General features: G+C 40.8%; 2 protein-coding genes and 1 long non-coding RNA gene across 4 annotated transcripts in view; 2 read left to right on the top strand and 1 right to left on the bottom strand.

Annotated features, from left to right (window-relative positions):
• Positions 1–6,527: 6,527 nt before the first annotated feature.
• On the top strand, positions 6,528–7,247 carry LOC311048881. The gene is made up of 3 exons (XR_014601132.1): positions 6,528–6,702; positions 6,808–6,941; positions 7,141–7,247. It is a non-coding gene; the product is annotated as an uncharacterized lncRNA (long non-coding RNA).
• Positions 7,248–12,149: 4,902 nt separating this feature from the next.
• On the bottom strand, positions 12,150–18,699 carry snrpb (small nuclear ribonucleoprotein polypeptides B and B1). Of its 2 annotated transcripts, none has more exons than XM_084061541.1 (7): positions 18,544–18,699; positions 16,412–16,563; positions 15,849–15,960; positions 14,817–14,969; positions 13,994–14,135; positions 13,356–13,481; positions 12,150–12,416 (listed from the first exon to the last, which is right to left on the bottom strand). In XM_084061541.1, exons 1-7 carry the CDS (start codon positions 18,544–18,546, stop codon positions 12,382–12,384), a joined length of 723 nt encoding a protein of 240 aa, XP_083917667.1. In that variant the 5' UTR covers positions 18,547–18,699; the 3' UTR covers positions 12,150–12,381. The 2 variants fall into 2 exon arrangements, with proteins under 2 accessions (XP_083917667.1, XP_083917668.1); XM_084061542.1 differs by having other exon boundaries at positions 14,006–14,135.
• A 1,335-nt stretch (positions 18,700–20,034) lies between these two features.
• LOC311049457 (E3 ubiquitin-protein ligase RNF182) overlaps positions 20,035–21,521 on the top strand; it is a gene marked incomplete at both ends in the record, with an annotated part of 15,512 nt that continues 14,025 nt past the window's right edge. The window contains one exon of the mRNA XM_084063032.1: positions 20,035–20,045. Coding sequence (XP_083919158.1) covers positions 20,035–20,045 — 11 coding nt within the window. The remainder of the gene's footprint in view (positions 20,046–21,521) is intronic.

Genomic DNA, 21,521 nt, shown 5'->3' with positions numbered 1-21,521 from the left:
ATGAGTGAGGTGATGGCTACAGAGCAGCAGGTGGCCATTCTACAGACGGGGAAAGGAGGTAAAGTTATAAGTTACACTTATACTTTTTTCTCTTGCCATTATTAGGCTATAATGTTGATGTGGATAGCCTACTTGCTGAGGGCTTACTTATTATTAGAGCGAGCCTGATATATGTATATATATATATATATATTTATTTATTTTTATTTTTTGAAAGCGGACATTTTTAACTCAAATCTTTGCTTCTCGGGGTCCCTGGAACAAAACATTTTCACATTGGGGTCCGCGGCCAAATGTATAATACATTTAGGGGTACTTGGCATTAAAAAGGTTGAAAACCACTTCTTTACACCACTGCTAAAGATCCAGAGGTTCAATCGTAGGCTATCTGTTGTTCTTGCTCTCAGGGCCACTCTCAGGGCCGCGTCCCCTGGGCGATGGCTGCATCAGCAACCCTACTGCCGCTGAACGCGTCATACTTGACGCGTTCAGCGGCAAGGCCATCTGCACGTGTCCCCTCGGCTACACCGGCTCAGCCTGCAACCTGGACATTGACGAGTGCTCTCTGGGTAAGTGCTTACCCGAAATTCGAATCGACCAGTGGTGGAAAAAGTACACACATGTTTTTACTTAAGTAAAAGTATCGATACTGAAATTTAGAAATACTCTGTTAGAAGTCGGGAATAAAACATTTACTTGAGTAAAAGTACAAAAGTATTGGTATCAAAATGTACTTAAAGTACCAAAAGTAAAAGTACTCATTATGCAGAAATGTCCCATTTCAAGATTTCAAATCGATATTTTTTGAAAATACCAGATCTATAAGCTCAAACTGTGTCGCATTGCGACGCATTGTGAGCGTGTGGATCTGCTAAACCTCATCCTTTATCTCCCTATTCTAACCTTTTGTGTATTTTTGGTGAATTAATATTGTTTTTATTTGTATGCCTTACATTGAATAAGCTTAAAGCAGGTGTTCACCCAAAAACAATGACATATCAATTGCACACCCCATTAATCCTTGAATTAATGGATTTATTTTCGTTTTTGTGGCATTCCTAAACCAATAATTTCATGACCGGGTGTGTATCCGGTAGGAGACACAAATAATCTACTTTGTGTCTCCTACCGGATACATTAGCCGGTAGGAGACGGGAATCAAATTATTGTCTTAGGAATGCCACAAAAACAAGAATAAATCCATGGATTCAAGGCTTCATGGGGTGTGCAATTGATAGAAAATAAGTATTTTTTTGGGTGAACTACTCCTTTAACATAAAACATGACGACACGTGTGTTGATTGATGTTTTCAGGAGCCAATCCGTGCGAGCAAGGCGGGCGCTGCCTGAACATCAGAGGGTCCTTCCAGTGTCAGTGTCTCCGGGGTTACGAGGGTCCTCGCTGTATGCCAGGTATGTGTGTGTGTGTGTGTGTGTGTGTGTGTGTGTGTGTGTGTGTGTGTGTGTGTGTGTGTGTGTGTGTGTGTGTGTGTGTGTGAGTGTGTGTGTGTGTGTGTGTGTGTGTGTGTGTGTGTGTGTGTGTGTGTGTGTGTGTGTGTGTGTGTGTGTGTGTGTGTGTGCGTGTGTGTGTGTGTGTGCGCAGTGGTGGAAAGAGTATTTTTTTTTATACTTAAAGTAAAAGTATCAATACTGCAATGTAGAAATACTCTGTTACAAGTAAAAGTCCGGAATTCACTTTACTTGAGTAAAAGTACAAAAATATTGGTATAAAAATGTTCTTAAAGTACCAACAGTAGAATGCAGAAGGTCCCATTTCAGAAGTTTTGAAATGTATAAAAAATCTTTTGCAGATCCACAAGCTCACAATGCGTCGCATCTTGACACATTGGGTCCTATTCAAGGACCACATGCCCGCCCCTACTACCGTTAAATAGGGAGAATTGGAGCTGCGCACCCCCTATATGTTATTCTAGCACCTGCTAGCACCTGCGCTCCCCGTCCCCTATTATGCCGACGCCGTTAGTTGCGCGTGGAGGTGTGCCCGTGGGCGTGTTGTTGCTATCTCCCCCACATTGCCATTCTCAACCCACACATGGGTACGGCTTGGGGAGGGGGGATAGTGGATTCTAAAAGCACCCGCCCGTTTCTCAAACCACCCGCCAAGTGCACACAGACACTGCAATGGCTTTGTGCGTTGGACCATGAGCCCTGTTGCCATGCATGATGCAGCCTTGAGAAATAAGCAACCGCATATGAAAACAAAAAGAAGCAACTATAAGGCCACATGAGCACTTCAAACTACTAACTAGAGCTTTCATATCCCCTAAATATTTTAGCCCGGCTTGACAAATAATTGACAAATTAGACCCAGCCCAGCCCGTCAGTCATTTTTCTAAAGAAGCTTAATTGCTGCATTAAATCTTGGTAATTCGTTAAGAACAGGAGTCATTCCACCCTATTCCAAAAGTCTATATTTTATTTAAAAAACAGCTTGGAGCAAATAGGGCTATATAAATATATACACTGCCCCATAACCATTTTAAGAATGATATTCGGTTATTATACGAAATATACTTTTAATTGAGATATTTTCGTTTTTTCCATATTGCTGTCTGCATGTCTTAATAAAATCATGCTTTCAGCAAGCAAAATAAGCAGTACAAACAGTTCGGATTACTTTGTTTGATGGGAAAGAGTTTTCGTTGCCACTGTCGCAAACATTGCTTGTTCAGGGTGGGATTGTGGGTCTCTTCTCTACATGTAAAGTGTCTTGAGACAACTTGTTGTGATTTGACACTATAATAAAATTGAATTGAATTGAATTGACATCCAATGTTACCTCGTACTGCCGCTGCCTGCTCTTGTCATTTGAAGAAATAATCCAATTTGTCTGAAGATCCATTATATGTCATGTTGGTTTAAACTTTAAAGAGTGCCCGCGCAGTGACAGAAAACAGCTGGCTGATTGATTGATTTGACCTACTTTTGCGCTTCTGCCCTGATGATTAATTATTTGGCAACAGCTGTGTAAGAGTATAACTATTTTAAATGGCTTTCATATAGACCAATTAATTGTTTACTAACATTGAGACTGGATGCGCAGGTGATTGTTTCACGCAATCAATTTCCAACCTGTTGTTTCGGGGTGCGCTAGTTTCAGCACACCCCAACCCCCTCTTGTGTGTTGGCTAGTGTGGCACGTCCTGGCGAGACCTGATATAATGGGTTTCATTTAGCGCATACTGGTTGCACGCATACTGGTTCTTATCAGTGTGACGTCGTCTGTTAAGGGGTCTATACTCTTGGAAAGCCGTTGCTTATTGGGACCACAATACGCTACAAATGAATTAATATATGAATTTATTTGGATAAAAAAAACGTCGACCCGGCCCGGGTCGGGTCCCGTTGGGTTTGGGCTAAAATCTTAAGCACTTACATTTTTTATAAGATGATCGGATCATCTATAGTGTGATTTTCATTTTGGCTGCTGTGTCGTTAAACCCATGCTGCGGGTGAATATTATATTATATATTATATATATTATATTATTATTATATACCCCACGTAAACGCTACGTTCATGTTTACTGTTAAAGGTTCTCAATCTTTTCAGGCCATCGACCCCCCAAAATAACCATATTTGAACTGGGGACCCCCCCCCCCCCATTTTGTTTGACTCGGTTCCACAGATAAATATTGTGAAAATAGCCGATCTACAAGCTCTCAAGGGTGGACACGTTGAGAGCTTGTAGATCTGCTATTTTCAAATATTTTTCAAATACTTTTACTTTTGATACTTTAAGTACATTTTGATGCCAATACTTTTGTACTTTTACTCAAGTCAATTTTGAATTCTGGACTTTTACTTGTAACAGAGTATTTCTATATTGCAGTATCGGTACTTTTACTTAAGTAAAGAATTTGAGTACTTTTTCCACCACTGCAGCACCGGTTTAAAAAAAAGAAAAAAGACGCACCGACATTCCATAGGCTAAATCAATGCATTTTGTCATCGCATCGCACACTGCTCTACACACTCTGCACAGACACAAGCACGCAGAGATTTAGCTATTTTATGGATAGATATAGGCTATTAGATGTCATTAATTTATTTACCGCAATATTTCACCCGCGGTTTATCCGATATTAATTAATAACTATATTTGATTGACCCGAACCCACCCAAACCGCGGATCGCAGCAATGTGTCTGGGTTTGAGAGGATATGATTGATGTAAACTTAAGTGTAGCTCTGTTCGGGATTACTGAACAAAGGTGGATGATGAAAGATAACGGGGACAATATGGATGTATAAGTTAACTTTAACTGCGTCACTTCAGAGGAAACTATGGAGCAACTTCACACCCCTGTTTACACACCCCTGGAATCCATTAGAATGGTGGAAATAGAACAATAACAGCCAAAGTGAGTACATATAGACCTTTCCTAAAACTGTTCCATTTATTATACCCATGTGCTACTGTATGTCAGTGTACCACCGCCCAGCCCTGTGGTCAACCAGCTGGAGGTCCATGGGTGCCTGTAGGAGCGTTGTGGCAACATGATGTAATTAATTATTTGAGAGCAGCCGGTGTGTACCAATAGTATAAATAAATAATAATAATAATAAAAAGTTTCATAATATTCCGGATCTGACTAATATGACACGCTTATTGTTAACACAATAGGCTACAAATTAATATAAAAATGTATTTGGATAAATAAAATAAAAAAGAAGGAAAACAAGCCCAATGTGGCTTATAATAATCAGACCAGGCAACAGTGCAGAGGGGGAGATAGGCTAGAGCATATATTGGATCGGGGATGACGGCGGATGACGGCTAGCGCAGTCTTCTCTTAAAGGCAATGGCTTCTGGCACGGTGATTGGTTGCGTGACTCCATAGTCTAAACCAGTTGTGCATCATTGGCCAATACGCTTGTGCAAGGACGCGCTGTGATTGGCCAGTAGCCACTTTGAGTGACAGTTGGGGCAAACGCTCTCACCAAAACATTATATACTATTCTGTCCCTATCGGTACACAACTCGAACGGCGCTGAGTCGACTAGCAGACCATTGGCCGGTCGACGCGGGCACTCGCGCCTGGAGGCGCTCGGGCGCGTCTCCTCGGCCTCAAGGTCTGCTGAGTCGGCGCGCCTCCGGCATGGTCCAAAACTATACTTTATCGGCGAAAAGAAATAGTCCGCGGTTGTTTGAAAAAGGCACTTCCGCGTTGGCCACAGGCGGGGGCGTGTTTATAGCACAACTGGTTTAGACTTTGTTATGTCGCTGATTGGTTTTATCATTGTAACGCCCAAACCACACCTATGCATAATGTAACGGGGAGCGCAGGTGTTTTGCGGGGCGGGGGAGTACCACAGAATACCAAATTTTGCGGGGCAACGCCTCTTGCCTAGTCCGCACTCCGAAACTAGCGGTTTGCTCCAAGTGGTCCTTGAATAGGACCCATTGTGAGCTTGTAGATCTGCTATTTTCAAGTGGCTGAAATGTATATGGGCTGAAGTGGTTAATGTATGTTTTGTAATAATAATCAAAATCTACAAAGTAACTAAAGTTTTCAAATAATTGTAGTGGAGTAAAAGTACAATATTTGCCTCTGAGGTGTAGTGGAGTAGTAATAAAAGTACTGACAATTGGAAATACTCCAGTAAAGTAAAAATACCTAAACATTGTACTTAAGCACAGTACTTGAGTAAATGTACTTAGTTACTTTAGACCACTGGCTTTTTTACTGTAATCGGTGCCGATGTTGGTGAAAACCTGTGTGTATTTAAGGGTGGCGTCTATGTGTAAGGGTCCAGTGTTCCCTGCAGAGTTCAGTCCAGCTGAGAACGCCACTTTAGTCTTGGCTAGAAGATTACTTGTGAGTGTGTGTCTGTGTCATCACCAGGTATTTCATTGACTGAGTGACCTCAATGTCACGGCCACGGGCATAGCTTAACGCAAAGATACAGCCGAATAAGATAACCAATAAGGACTGTCAATTGTCTATTGGTCTCTTTCATACAAAAGAGACAACAAAAGTTGTTTCTGATAAGTGATAACATTTAGATGAATGGCTTCTTACAGCACAAGTTGTTGGCCGAGAGGTCCGATGGCCGAGATGTTGGCTAAGTGCTATTCGAGTTGCATAACGATATACATTTCACATACAGTAGTAGCCCATGTGACAATGAAAGTAAATGTGCCTACATCTTTGTTGCCTCAAAAACTGTATTTTGAAAATGCACGTAGTACTTCACAATGAAAGAAGGGCAAATACATTTGCAGCTACATTGAAAAAGCTGTGCTGTTCTTTCTCGTCTGGGGTGGGCGGCACCAACCAATGAAGTGACATCCAATAAAAAATTGCCTGGGGCGTTACCATTGCAGTAAAGTACACTAAAGTGTGTTGGGGAAAGAATTATGCAAAACATGCAAACTACACACAGAAAGCCTCCTCTTTCTGAACCCAGGACCTTCTTGCTGTGAGGGTGCTAGCCAAAATGTTTTGTAAATAAATGTTTTATCTCCCATTTTGGAAATATTGTTTCCATACAGACCAGAAACTGGTGGAAGAGCGACAGCTGACCAGCTTACAGACCAGATTTGACGACTTACAGACCAGGTATATCGACATAGCTCAAGAGCGTGACCAGTTGAGGACCAGTTTTAACGAGTTACAGACAAGATGTAACACTAACACTGCAACAACTGATGACCAGAAGAGGAAGCAAAAGTGTGGTCAGTGAAACATTACTGGTTTCCTTCATTGTTATATCATGCTGTCTATATTTGAGCAAATGAAAAATGAAAACAGTTGCTTACATTATTTGTTGTTGTTGTTAGAATCAGGCGGCTTTACACCTAATGGCGATCACTGTTATTACATCTCTACTGGGAAGGCAACCTGGGAGGGGGCAAGACAAGACTGTATTGCCAGACAATCAAACCTGATCGTCGTAAACAGCAGAGAAAAACAGGTGTGTGTGTGTGTGTGTGTGTGTGTGTGTGTGTCTGTCTGTCTGTCTGTCTGTCTGTCTGTCTGTCTGTCTGTCTGTCTGTCTGTCTGTCTGTCTGTCTGTCTGTCTGTCTGTCTGTCTGTCTGTCTGTCTGTGTGTGTGCGTGCGTGCGTGCGTGTGTGATGTAACCTAGAAGCTAACAAGAACCATTTCTGTCCAGGACTTTGTTGAGCGTGTCAACCGATACGTGTGGCTGGGTTTGAGTGACAGCGAGGTAGAAGGATCATTTAAGTGGGTCGATGGAACACACCTGGCCTCCCCGACGTAAGACTGCATCTTCATTTTACCTTCATTCTTCTCTTGTTCATTTCAACAAACATTTTAATTACATTTCACATATCGTTGCAGAATATTTCACAATATAAAATAAAGTGTCCAGAACTTTAGCTATAGTAGTTTCTAGTAGTAGTTTCTAGTTCTGTCTATTATAATGAATTCAATGTTGCTACTTCTCCAGGTACTGGGCCCATCGTGAGCCTGATGGCAGGCTTGGAGATGGAGACTGTGTTGTTTTTCTTAATGTGAAAGGGAAGCGCAGAGGATGGCACGATGCATCATGCATAAAGCCCTGGCTATCCTGGATCTGTGAAAGAGCTCTCTAGTGCATGAGTCTTCAACAGGGGGCCCCGGACCTCTAGGAAGTCCTTAGAGTTCCTACAGGGGGTTGCTAAATCAAAAAGTGTGATAGGAACTCTTTTTTTTTGGTAATGCATTAACCAATTGAACCCTGGCATCCCTATTCTGGAGAGACCATAGAAATCATTGCTATATAGAGTGTTTGTTCAGTAACAGGGGTCTCCAAATCTCTCCGTCTAATAGGCTCTATGCACAGCAGCCATATTATCACTTCCTTCACAGGTGTTACCAATGATACTAATGAAGGCTCTGTTCCATTTAGTGTAGCACAGTAGTTCTCAGACCTTTTAATTTCCACAACCCCCATAACTCTGAGAGTGTACAAATGGAACCAAATGGACCCTTACGGGTCCAAGAGTTACACATCCGTAAGGGGACATTCAGACCCTCAAGGAACCATGAGGGTCTCTGGACCCCAGTTTTAGAGCTGGTGTAACAGAGTGTTTCCAGTGAGCCAATATGCACCACAACAACAGCACCCTGACTCTGTTTGACCAAAATGGAACAGAGCCTTCGTCAGTATCATTGGTAACACCTGTGAATTTCTTCACAATATGGCTGCTGTGCATAGAGCCTATTAGTCAAATACATTTTCTGGTCAGGATATCGATTTAATCCAATCAGGAGAGCGAACTCGTATACAATAAACAAGTGAAATTTGAAGTGATGAGACATATAAATGAGCAGACACAATTTGAACTGGAACACGTGCTGATAAACTATCTTTTTGGGGTTCTCTCTCCTGATAGGATGAATTGGTAACCCACCTGAAAATATATTTTCTGTTTGTCAAAGAGCAGGAGAACAAACACTCTATAGCAACAATGCTTACTATCATAATAAAGAGCTTGAACTTTTTAGCAATACCTTTTTGTTTTAACCAAAAATACCACTATAGACTACCTTTAAACTACCAGCCATCTGTTCTATTATATTACCATGTATGTAGATTACTTATTTCTGTTTTTTCTCTTGTTTGATTTACTTGTGTAAACCTGTGATGTGACAATAAAGCTGATTCTGATTCTGATTCTGATGTTTCATGTAGATTAACCCATTTAGACCTGAGGCCGATTCTAAAAACGCCTTCTAAATCCTGACCTAAGTTTTCTGAAAAACTTCAAATATTTATTCAGAAATTACAAAAAATGTATGTTGCTATATACTGTATACTCCACTACATCTCAGAGGTAAATATAGTAGCCTACTTTTACTCCATTACAATTATTTGAAAAATGTACTAGTTTCTTTGTAGATTTTGATTATTATTACAAAACATACATTAACCACTTCAGCCCTATATATATTTCAGCCATTTGAAAATAGCCGATCTACAAGCTCACAATGCATCGCGATGCAACACATTGTGAGCTTGTGGATCTGCTATTTTCAAAAGATTTTGAAAACGTGTGAAATGGGACATTCTGCATAATGAATAGCCTAGTTTTACTTTTGTACTTTAAGTATATTTTGATACCAATACTTTTGTACTTATACTCAAATAAATGTTGATTACCAGACTTTTACTTGTAACAGAGTATTTCTACATTGCAGTATTCATGCTTTTACTTAAGTAAAACAATGTAGCACTTTTCCCACCACTGCCCTGGAGTACCAACAACTGCAGTAGTACACCAATGTGGCCAGAGGAGGGCAGAGTGACTCCACAGATGGACAGATTGTAGGCCTATCCCCATGAGAGTAGATTTGTGTTCAACTTTTGTTTTCTAAGTAGCAAAAATATAAAACGGGTGTGAAGTGGTTCGACTGATGTAGATGCTATATTAACTCATTTAGCTGGGGACCCCTGGAACCCCCTCAAGGACCCCTGGCCTGGACCCCTCTTTGAGAAGATGTGAGTGAACAGGGGGGCAAGGCCCAGCACAGAGCCCTGAGGGATCCCCAGGGACACGCAACCCTATCCAGTATCTATAGGGTCATTATTATTGTTCTTAAAACAATAAAACAAATCACAAACTGTAATAAAACTATTAGAAACCAAAGACCAAAGCTGTAATGAAAGTAAACCATATGAAAAAGTCATATCTAACCACTAAAACCCTATAATATACCTAGTTGACCTCTGTACTAGTTTAGTTTAGTTTAGTTGAAATGTTACAACAAAGGTTATAACAAATGGAGGATATAACACTATAAAGTCCAGGACAAATTCCCAAGGCGGTCCTCTAACAAGTACATGTCATACATGCAGTATGTGACAGTCATGTACAATGTACATTAAATACATATTTCAGACAAGAAAGCACACTCAAAAACCCAACTCTTCAGGACAGCCTTTTTAAATGGTAAATGGTGCATTTATATAGTGCTTTTATCCAAAGCGCTTTACATAGATTGTGCATTACATTCACCCATTCACACACACACCGATGGCGGAGGAAACCATGCAAGGCACCAACCTGCTCATCGGGAGCAATAGGCTCTATTCACAGCAGCCATATTGTGAAGACATTCACAGGTGTTGCCAATGATACTAATGAAGGCTCTGTTCCATTCTGGTCAAACATAGTCAGGGTGCTGATATTGTGCATTGTTGGCTCACTGGAAACACTCTGCTAGACCAGTGTGTCTAAGGTTGGGGTCCAGGGACCCTCATGGGCTTCCAAATGGCCCCTTACGGGTGTGTAACGCTGAGTGTACAAATGGAACCAAATGGACCCGTAAGGGTCCATTTGGTTCCATTTGTACACTCTCAGAGTTATGGGGGTCATGGAAACCACTGTGCTACACTAAATGGAACAGAGCCTTCATTAGTATCATTAGTAACACCTGTGAAGGAAGTGATAATATGGCTGCTGTGCATAGAGCCTATTAGGGGTTCAGCATCTTGCTCAAGGACACTTCAACATCAACTCCGGGGGAGCCCGGGATCAAAGTGGAAACCTCACGGCTTCCATCCGGCCGCTCTACCGGCCACTCCTGAGCCACTGCCGTAAATGACCGGGGGAGCCCGGGATCAAAGTGGAAACCTCACGGCTTCCATCCGGCCGCTCTACCGGCCACCCCTGAGCCACTGCCGCCCTTTATAAGGCATAATGCTGTATCTGTATCTATTCTTTGTTGATGCTATTTGATTTTAACTGGATGCAGTAAACTAAATGTTGTTCCATACAGTGACAATAAACATCTTATATTCTTTCTTTCCCAGCTGAGGTTGAGTTAAGATGTCCCCCCAACCCATGCTTAACTTTTTAATCTAGTACTTTTCTTAGTTAATATAGTTGGCTCCTTTTATTTTATGTAAAGATACTTTGGGTACTTGAAAAAGCGCTATATAAATCTGAGCTATTAAGAACACATTACATTTAAACTGACATTAATCCAACAGCACGTGCTCCTATCCTAAAAAAAAAACATTAACCTTTTCCAAAAAAAACAAGACTGGTGTTTAAATGTCTGCAGGTTGGCTGAAACATCCAGGTTGTTCCATAAGCCCTGATGTAGGTGAAAGAACCCTTCCCCACTTGACCTTTAGATTTAAGACACATTTTAAACACATACACAACACTAGCTGTGGTAGATGCTGCGTGTTCCAAACCAGTGTTAAGACATGTTTCAGGAAACTAGGATCCTCTCTGTATGTTTTGTGGACAATGGTCAGTCATGGACTCACCTCTTCAGACTCCACCTCAGCAGTTTGCAGTATGCAGTTTAATGCAAAGGTTAAAATATAACTTTGATAGCATGTTTTTTTAGACTGATGCTAGGTTCTTGTGTTCCTAGTTTACTGAGGCGCTACACTGTCTCTCTGCATTTGAGTGCATGTCACTCTATAGCATCTGATAAATGCCTACGTTGTAAATTGTCATGGTCAGTCTTGCCAAGTTGACCCCATGTTCCACTTTTAGACAGTTTAGAGCCCTCAATAGAGCATCGCAGTTGCGCAGAATCCGGGTGCCGGAAGTAAATACTCAATGCATTTTTCCCATTGACTTTTCCAAAAATATTTATATCAATGAATTTAAGCCTAGAATCAAGCCATCCAGGATTCTGGTGAATCATGACCATAAAATCTTTTTCTGTGATTTTTTAAATTTTATATTTAATGATATGATATACTATGTTTAATAAATACCCTTTGTTTTGCCGTTTTCAAAAAAGTTTTTTCACAGAATCAAACGTTTTATGGTCATGATTCACCAGGATCCTGGATAGCTTGATTCTAGGCTTAAATTAATTTACATAAATATTTTCGGAAAAGTCAATGGGAAAAATGCATTGAGTATTTACTTCCGGCAACTGGAAGTGGGCGGGAACTGCGACGCTCTATTGGCTCATCTCAACGTAGGTTCTCAGACCCAAACCTAATTTATGACCAATAACTATTCTGCCAACAGCCTCTTAACCTTGAGTGGCTTCGTGACACAACATGTGTTACTAGTTCTGCTTGTAGTCCCTCTAGTCTACACCAAATCTCCTCGCTCAAAATAGCAGAACGTTGTGAGCTTGTTGATACATTTTATCCGTTAAAACATTAACATGTTTAATAACCATGAACTAAACCCAGTAAACTCAGGTTGACACTTTATTCTCCATGTCATCAAACAATAACGTCAAAACAAGACAGTCCTTCTGAAATTACACCGTCCAAACTTTATTACAAAAACAAAAATATTAGAAATACAAAAAAGGTTTTAAACTATACACAGCCCGTTAGCTGGCTGGCTCACGCAGGGTGTGTGTGTGTGTGTGTGTGTGTGTGTGTGTGTGTGTGTGTGTGTGTGTGGGGGGGGGGGGGGGGTCCTCAGGGGCGGGGTGGTCTCATCCCAGGAGGTGGCCCTGTAAACAACACATTATTATTATCATCATCATCATCTAAAACATTGAGACACAACTGGTTACCCATTTTCAGAACCTACGGACGATGTGTTGCCTAAGGTCCTATTGATCAACAACACTGATCTGACACAGTGATTCAACCTATTCTGGATCAGGGCCCACTTGAAAATGTCCACCCATCTGACCCCTTGGCTGCTTTGTGGTCAGTTGGGTGGGCCGTGTGCAGTTTTAGAGAATGTTATGATCAATCAATCAATTGTGTAACAATGTGAAACATGGATTATAATTCCATGTGTTATACCATGTGTAACCCATTGAAGTCGGGAACGCATGTGTCATTTTAGATTTCTTTGGCTATTCAAAAATAGCAGATATACAAGCTCATAGCCCGGCACCGAGAGACCTGCCATTTTAGAAAAATCCCGAAAATTTGTGCAAATCTTTGAATATATCGAACATTTGTAAAATGTTTTGTCGCCCCAGAGGCAAAGATTTGAGTTCCAAATGTTCGCTTTAAAAATATATACTATATGCAAGATTTTTCAGAAATAGCAGATCTACACGCTCATAGCGCGGCCGGGCTATGAGCGTGTAGATCTGCCATTTTTTGAATAGACAAAGAAATCTAAAAATGACAGAGACGTGTTCCCAGATTGAAGAGGTTAAACTTAAATAAACCATTATCGATAAATAAATGGATCAGAGCTGAGATCAGTTCAACGCTTCAGAGCTTTTATTTTCATCGCTGCCCTGCACCGACAGTGATCTGTCAGGTGGGGGCGCTACAATTCGGCCTTTTGTTTACATCACTTCTCAGCAGCCAAACACAGTTATCATCAAGAAAATGTTTTATGGGGGGGGGGTCCCTATTTCAATATCCTACCTACTGTTCTTTAAAACCACCGTTTTAAAGAACAGATATACAGTAACTGTCCTCACCTCTCATGCCGGGGGGTGGCGGCCTCATGCCGGGAGGGGGCATTCCCATTGGTGCACCTCGACCAGGAGGCATTCCCATTGGTGGACCCATGGGTGGACGCATGCCGGGGGGCGGGCCCATCATACCTGAGATGGAGAAAAGAAAAGAAAAACATTTTCAAAATGATAAAAAAAAAAAAAAAGTAACAATGTGAAACATGGATTATAATTCCAGCAGCACCGGAACTTTTTACACTTAATCCATAATAAGTATAAATAAATAAATCTATAAAAGGATCAGAGCTGAGATCAGTTCAACGCTTCAAAGGTTTTATTTTCATCGCTGCCCTGCACTAACAGTGATCTGTCAGCTGGGGGCGCTACAATTCGGCCTTTTGTTTACATCATTTCTCAGCACCCAAAGACTGTAAATACGCTGTCCTAGAAAACTGTATATTATTCATTCTCCTACAAGACTGTTTATCATAATAGTTTTATGACCCCCAAATGTATATTTGGCCACTGATCCCTTTCTGAAAAGATTGTGCCAGGTGCACCCATACAAGATCTGTGTTGTCACTTTTTATACTTTTCTTTTTAAATAGCCGATCTATAAGCTCACAATGAGTCTGTAAAAAAAAACTTTAGTCTCTGATTACCTGGACCCATACCTGGGGGCGGGGCTCCGCGGCCCATAGGGGGCGGTCCTCCCCTACCAGGGGGGTACTGAGTGGGCGCCCCAGCGATACTGGCACCCGCTGCTGCCGCGGCAACCGTCCCACGGCCCTGAGGGGTCATCACCTAGGAGACGACAGGAATGGAATTGATTACAAGGAACATTATTTTTTTACTAGAGTTTAGCATTTTGATGCATTATTCACGTACGTTTATGTCAAGCATGTCTATGTCTACCAACATGTCAATGTATGTATTGATTTTAGATCAATGAAAGGATCATTTTCCTAATTATTCCCCGTTGCTGAGATCAGTTCAACGCTTCAAAGGTTTTATTTTCATCGCTGCCCTGCACCGACAGTGATCTGTCAGCTGGGGGCGCTACAATTCGGCCTTTTGTTTACATCACTTCTCAGCACCCAAACAGTATTAGTATTGCACATTCTATTACAAACAATGTCATTAAGTTCTTGCTGCCAACCAGTTGAAGAAATCACAAATTGAGGCTTTAACCGTCTGAACATGTATTCTATTGACAGTTTGACCACTTCAAACAGTCTTTATTCTATATATCACTTCAAATACTCTTAAAACAAATAACCCCGAATAGTACATCTACAAGTTCACAAGCATGTGATCCTGTAGACGGGCCATTTTCAAATAGACAATGTATATAGGTGTAAAGTGGTTCAACTGCTAAAGTATATGAGGTTATTTTGCTGTGTGTGATCTTCTTCTGGGTTTGTTATGGTAGAACAGACAGCTTTGTTCTCAGGTCAGAGATCGTAGCATTCAGCCGTTATTTACCTGTTGACTGGGTCCTCCCACTCCTCTGACGGGCCCCGCCAGCCCCGCGGGGGCCTGGGGCATGGGAGCTCCGGCTGGGACCCCCCGTCCTGCCGCTCTGCCGACGCCCGGACCACCGGCAACTCCTGCTAGAGGCACACGAGCTATACCCGTCTGAAATAAACAAGAACACATTGTCATTTACATGTTTACACCTTCAGTCATGTATCCACACAGTCATTACCCATCTATATACTTAACCATTAAAACCGGGAACGCATAGTGTCATTTTAGATTTCTTTGGCTATTCAGAAATAGCAGATATACAAGCTATGAACTTGTAGATCTGCCATTTATGAAATAAAATCGTGAAAATGTGCGCAAATCTTTGAATATCTAAAGATTTTTTGCTTCTGGGGGTCCGCGGCCAAATACATATCATTTTGGGTGGTCCTTGACATAAAAAGTTTGAAAACCACTGATATAGCCGTTAGGACATTTGTAGAATCCCCAGAAGCAAAGATTTGAGTTAAAAATGTTAGCTTAAAATAATAATAATAAATTAATTATATATATATATATATATATATATATATATATATATATATATATATATATATATATATATATATATATATATATATATATATATATATATATATATATATATATATATATATACACACACACAAAGATTTGCACACATTTTCACAATTTAAAAATAATAGCAGGTGTAGAAGCTCATAGATCTGCTATCGTATGAGCATGTAGATCTGCAATTTTTGAATAGCCAAAGTATAAAATAATGGTTATTGCTCTAAAATGACACAGATGTGTTCCCGGCTTAAATGGGTTACACTAGGAATACATGCCAATATTGTAGTAGTAATATATGAAGTAGGGCATTAAGTTACAAATTAATTTCATTTTGCATTTCATATCAAGAAGAAATCCACACCACTAAACAGTAACTATTAACAACCAATATCATTCACACATTTTTTTATAATAAATGATGATTAAACTTGAAAAGAACCAATCTTCTTGACGTACGTCTTTAGGGGGCGGTCCTTCTACTGTCATGGAAACCAGGTTCTCTCCTCTCAGAAGGACCAATCCCAAAACCCTCTTCTCCTCTCGCTCCGGTTGTTTAGAGTTCTTAGGCCTGAAAACACACACACGTTTGTATTACTATACTTGTGAGGACCTCCACAAGCCAGGAAAGCCTTAAAAAGAGCACATCTACAAGCTCACAATGCGTCACATTGTGAGCTTGTACTTATGCTGTTTTTCTGTGAGACGCAACTAAGTATAAACCAGGCATATAACATAATTACTATGCTTCCTGTTGCTGAGATCAGTTTAACGCTTCAGGGGTTTTATTTTCATCGCTGCCCTGCACCGACAGTGACGTGTCAGCTGGGGGGCGCTAATTCGGCCTTTTATTTCATCACTTCTCAGCACCCAACCGACATGGTCAATGATTACCGTCACAATAGAGCTATTTAACGCTTATTTTACCAAAGACATATCACTTACTACATCTTTAATCTCCCAGCTCTAAAACCAGTGCAGACGGTACATTTTAGAACGTTCAGGTTTTAGTTGGAACCTACTTGATCTTCCTGAACTCGTCGCAGTCACAGAGGATGAGGTTCATGTGTTTATCGAAGGCCTTGAAGGTTCCGATGAAGATGCGACCGTCCTGCAGGATGCACCGCATCCTGAAGTCGATGTGCTGCAGCATCTTGCTGCTCTTACCCACCGTCTGAAAACACAGCAATACAGGGTTAACAAAAACCTGTGTAACACCCTGATACAGAACAATACAAGGTTAACTAAACCTGTATAACACCCTGATACATAATACAAGGTTAACTAAACCTGTGTAACACCCCGATACATAACAATACAAGGTTAACTAAACCTGTGTAACACCCTGATACAGAACAATACAAGGTTAACTTAACCCTTTGTAACACCCTTATACATAATACAAGGTTAACAAAAACCTCTGCAACACCTTGATACACAATAATACACGGTTAACAAAAACATGTGTAACTGTAACACCGTCTTTAAACATCAATACAAGGTCACACAGTTTTATAGGTGTGAAGAAGTTGGTGAAATTATTGAGTTCATACAGGCTCCATCAGTTGTTGTTATCAGTTAAGTGAGTAAGAAAGTGCAGCAACACAATAAACTAACACAAGTGTATCACATAGAGATGTACCGATATACAACACTTGTGTATAGGTTGATACAGAGTAGCTATCCCATATCAGTGTGTCATTTAAAAAACTCTAGGACAGAGGTTCTGGGGTGCAGGGGCAAGATGGGTTCCTTGGGGGGGATCCAAATGGCCCTTTACAGGTCTGTAACTCAAACAATGGAACCAAATGGACCCGTAAGGGTTCAAAAGATTCAATTTATACACGCTCAGTTACAGGGGTCCATGAAATTAAAAAGTTTGAGAACCACCATCTAGTAGGAAAAAATACAAATTCCATGAATAATTCTCGCCGATACCAGCATCTGCTGCATGGGAACAACTCTAGTATCACACCCTTTGCAAACTAACTCTCACTCTTATAAACCTATGTGAACAAAGACTACATACTGTGTTTTATCTGGGCTGCTCAAAATGTTCAAATGTATACACAAATGTCTCAACTTTCACTGTTTTCCACTGTGTTGTCATGATGTAATACTGTACATGACTGTGATTAGTTTACAGGGGCAAGTGTGTTCGATTACATTAGATCAGTGGTTCCCAAACTTTAGCTCAACCAAAAGAGAAATTGGATGTTTGCTCGGGACCCGAACTAGTGAAAATAAGATCTACAAGTTCACAATGCGTTGTTTCGCGCCGTGAGCTTGCAGATCTATTCTCACTAGTTCCTTCAACATTTTTTTTTATTCGTGGAAATTAGATTTTTTTTATGTATTAGATTAAGAATGTAACTGTTGAAATGTTGGAATTGTTTTCAATTGATCAAAAGGATATCTAGTCGCAAGCCATAAATATCGGTTGTTATTATTGTTGAGAAACAGTGCATTAGATAGCTACAATTAGCAGTAAGCTAACCAAACACAAACACTACAGCGTCCAACAGCCTTACATCATTTAAACACCAAACATGCAGATATCTTTACGGGTCTATTTGGTTCCATGCGTTACTCTCAAGAGTTAACACCGAGTTTAAACACCACACATTGTATTCTGTGCTACCATTAGCCGCTAATGCTAACCAACACAAACAGTGTTACATAAAGCACCGAACACCGTTTAAACAGGAACCAATACGGATCAGTGATTAATACATAATATGAATTACATGAATGAATAGTCATGCAATGTTTAGGACAATAAATGAATACATTAGATTAAGGCTTGAATGAATGAACGTCACTGAAACGTTTGTCTGAAGGGGCGACAGTAATACATTTTTCAATCATAATGTCCCGGGCAACCGTTAATGTCGAGCCCTGCAGGTTTATATAAAACAGATATAATGAGGCTAAAAACACGTTAATGAGGCTAATTAATGTAACGTCATGTTAACGGGACAATACATAGATGGTATGAATGAGTTCAGAGCATGAATGAATCATGGACGTCGTCGCTGCAACGTTTGTCTGAAGCGTCGACATGAATTAACGATACAAAAAACGTTTTCTAAATAAAAATAACACCACCAATGAACACGAGCCGCACAATAAACACTTGTATTAATCATCTCACCATGTTTGCAGATCAGATGGCTCCAATTCTCATCAGATTTTAATCGGATGCGATTGTTACAAAAATTGACCCGCAAGCGATGCCGCCAAGTCTGTTCTTCTTCTTCTTTACACTGTTAGAGAGGAAATGACGTCCGGGGGTACGGAGTGGGTTGGTGCACCGGGCTCGACATTCCTTCACACTGTAAACCTTTCACTATGGTTCCGCTTTATATAGTCTCGCGCGGCCAGACTGTTGCCTCCAACAATGTGGAATAGTTGTCTGTCTGGCTACGCAAGACTACGTTTTATATAATAATAACATAATAATACTATTACTATAATAATAATAATAATCAGTGGTGGAAAAGTACTCAAATATTTTACTTAAGTAAAAGTACCAATACACTGCAACGTAGAAAAAGTTAATGGAATTCAAAATTTACTAGAGTACAAAAGTATTATCAAAATGTACTTAAAGTTTCAAAAGTAATCGTTACGCAAGTTTTCAAACTAAAATTCATAAAAAAAATCCTTTGAAAATAGCAGATCTACAAGCTCACAATTGCATCACATCGCGATTCGCGACACAATGTGAGCTTGTAGATCGGCTTTTTAAAATGGCTGAAATGTATATAGGGATGAAGTGGTTAATGTATGTTTTGTAATAATACAAAAAATCTACTAAATAGTAACTGAAGTTTTCAAATAATTGTAGTGGAGTAAAAGTATAATATTTGCCTCTGAAATGTAGTGAAGTAAAAGTACAGAAAATTGGAAATACTCCAGTAAAGTAAAAATACCTCAAAATTGTACCTAAGTACAGCACTTGAGTAAATACACCACTGCGCATCGCATACTGTACATCAACAGTTTAAAAGAAAAAGGTTAGGTTAAGACTTTGACAGGGGCCAGTTTGGAATTGCAGCCTCCTGAATGTGTCTCTTTAGGGCAGTTTTAAAAGTGAGTAGGGTTTTACACTCCTTTACTCCTTTTGGTAGGGCATTCCACATCTTTGTTGTTTAGCATGAGAACGAGTTCATTCCCTTTGTTGTGCCAAATCTGGGTTGAACATGATCAGTGGAACTGCCTCTGGTGTTGTGATCGTGGACTTCATATACGTTTTTGAAGTATTTTGACAAGTACTGGGGTATCAATATTGTGTCGTATCTTGTAGACCAGGCTCATTGCAAGTTACTGTACTCTGTCCTCAACCCTGAGCCATCCAACCCTAGCAAAATGAGCAGGGGTTAGATGGGTTGTGCAGTTGAGGCCAAGAAGTAGCCGTACTAGTTTGTTTTGGGATGTTTGGAGTCTGGTTTTTAAGGCTTTGGTGGTGTTGTGATACCATGAGGAGCGTGCATAATCGAAATGACCTTGTATGTGGGCCCCTGCAAGAATCTTCAAAGTATTCTTACTGACTAGAGAGGAGATCCTATACAAAAAGCGTGTTATTTGGTTAACTTTTTTGACCATTCTTTCGGTCATTTTGTCACCGGACAGGTTTGCCTCCATGGAACCCAGGTAGGTAATTTCCTCCTTTCTTGTGATAACATCATCACCCGCTTTGATTGTGAAACTCTCAGCCTTGCTAAGGTTAGCACTAGACCCAAAGAGAATGGATTCAGTTTTACCCAGGTGTAATGATAGTTTGTTGTCAGCTAGCCAGATGTGGATCATGTCGAGTTCAGAGCTGAGTTTTCTCAACCTGCAGCCTGTCCCTGTCCGAGACCAGCAGAGCTGAGTCATCTGCGAACAGGAACAGTTTGCAGCCGCAAGCTGAAGACATATCGTTCACATAGTATATTAGGAACAGTAAAGGTCCTAGTATGCTTCCTTGCGGAACTCCACAAGTCACAGGGGGGGGGGGGGGACTGGGTTCTGTTTACCATAACATACCATACATACATTATGAACCATACATAGAACCATAACATACCATACCATTGTTATAGAATGTATTCTTGCTAAAATCCTGCGTCACATTATCTGGACATAAAGTGTGGACCAGCCTGAGATTAGGTGTTACCTCTCTTCATTATATTTGCATTCTATACTGTCTGCTGAGGGGGCTTTCAACTTGCCATTGTTGTCTCTGCATATAGTTATCTACCTATCTCAGTCTTCACCAACACCCAACTCTTTTGATGAAGAACTGTAGACATTGAAATGAGACATTTTGTTTACCATTAAAACTGTATGGTTCCATTGTAACTAGAGTGTGATTTGGGCTGGGGGGGGGGGGGCGGACTGTCTGGTCATGACACAGCCTTCACTCCTCCTCCCTTGAGCTGAGGTGAAAAAGCATTATGCTGAATGTCCCATTTTACAAGTTTTCAAATAAATAAAATGTATAGAAATCATTTGACAACTAGAAAAAGTGCTCCTCGGAGCACAGGTCTCCGCCAGGTCACGTCGGTTATTGTGGCTTCCTGGTGGCGCTATAATAGGCCAATGTGAAAAGGGTGGCATTTCTTCCTCTGCCTATTGGCAATGAGCGTGGATTCATGATTTGAGGCATTTTGTTGCAAAAATGTGTTTTGCTAAATTAGACCTGCTTGTGGCGCTATGACAGGCCAATGTGAAAAGGGTGGCATGTCTTCCTTGGCCTAGTGGGAATGTGCATGCAAATCTTCACGGAATTCACACGCTTCGTTCATGATTTGAGACATTTTGTTCAAACCGGACCAATCCTGCCAACTTTGGAAGCCAATATGAAATATCGGACAGATCCGTCTTAATCACATGACTATGCGTGATGTTTAGATAAAATCTGTAAGAGTAATATCCAAAAATGTGTTTTGCACAAATCGGCCTCCTGGTGGCGCTATAACAGGCCCATGTGAAAACATTTGGGCAGAGGTTCTGCTGTGGCATACAGGGAGTGTGTGTGTGCAGTTTCACAGCGACCGGGCCAACGGTGGCGGAGATTAGCTGGTAACAGACAGAAGGACGGACGGACGGACGGACGGACGGACGCACGGACAGGGGGTAAAACAT

Source organism: Gymnoscopelus microlampas (genome assembly GCF_963454915.1).
Source record: "Gymnoscopelus microlampas genome assembly, chromosome: 7".
Taxonomy (NCBI): Eukaryota; Metazoa; Chordata; class Actinopteri; order Myctophiformes; family Myctophidae; genus Gymnoscopelus; species Gymnoscopelus microlampas.
Note: the sequence above shows the minus strand (reverse complement) of the source record. Positions and strands in the feature narration are given on the sequence as shown.

What these genes read in the sequence shown, in the direction of transcription:
- snrpb (XM_084061541.1), bottom strand. An exon ending in GACGAGTTCAGGAAGATCAA is followed by an intron (nt 15,961 to 16,411) that starts GTAGGTTCCAAC and finishes GTGTGTTTTCAG; the next exon opens with GCCTAAGAACTCTAAACAAC. An exon ending in TGGGAGGACCCAGTCAACAG is followed by an intron (nt 14,136 to 14,816) that starts GTAAATAACGGC and finishes GTCGTCTCCTAG; the next exon opens with GTGATGACCCCTCAGGGCCG.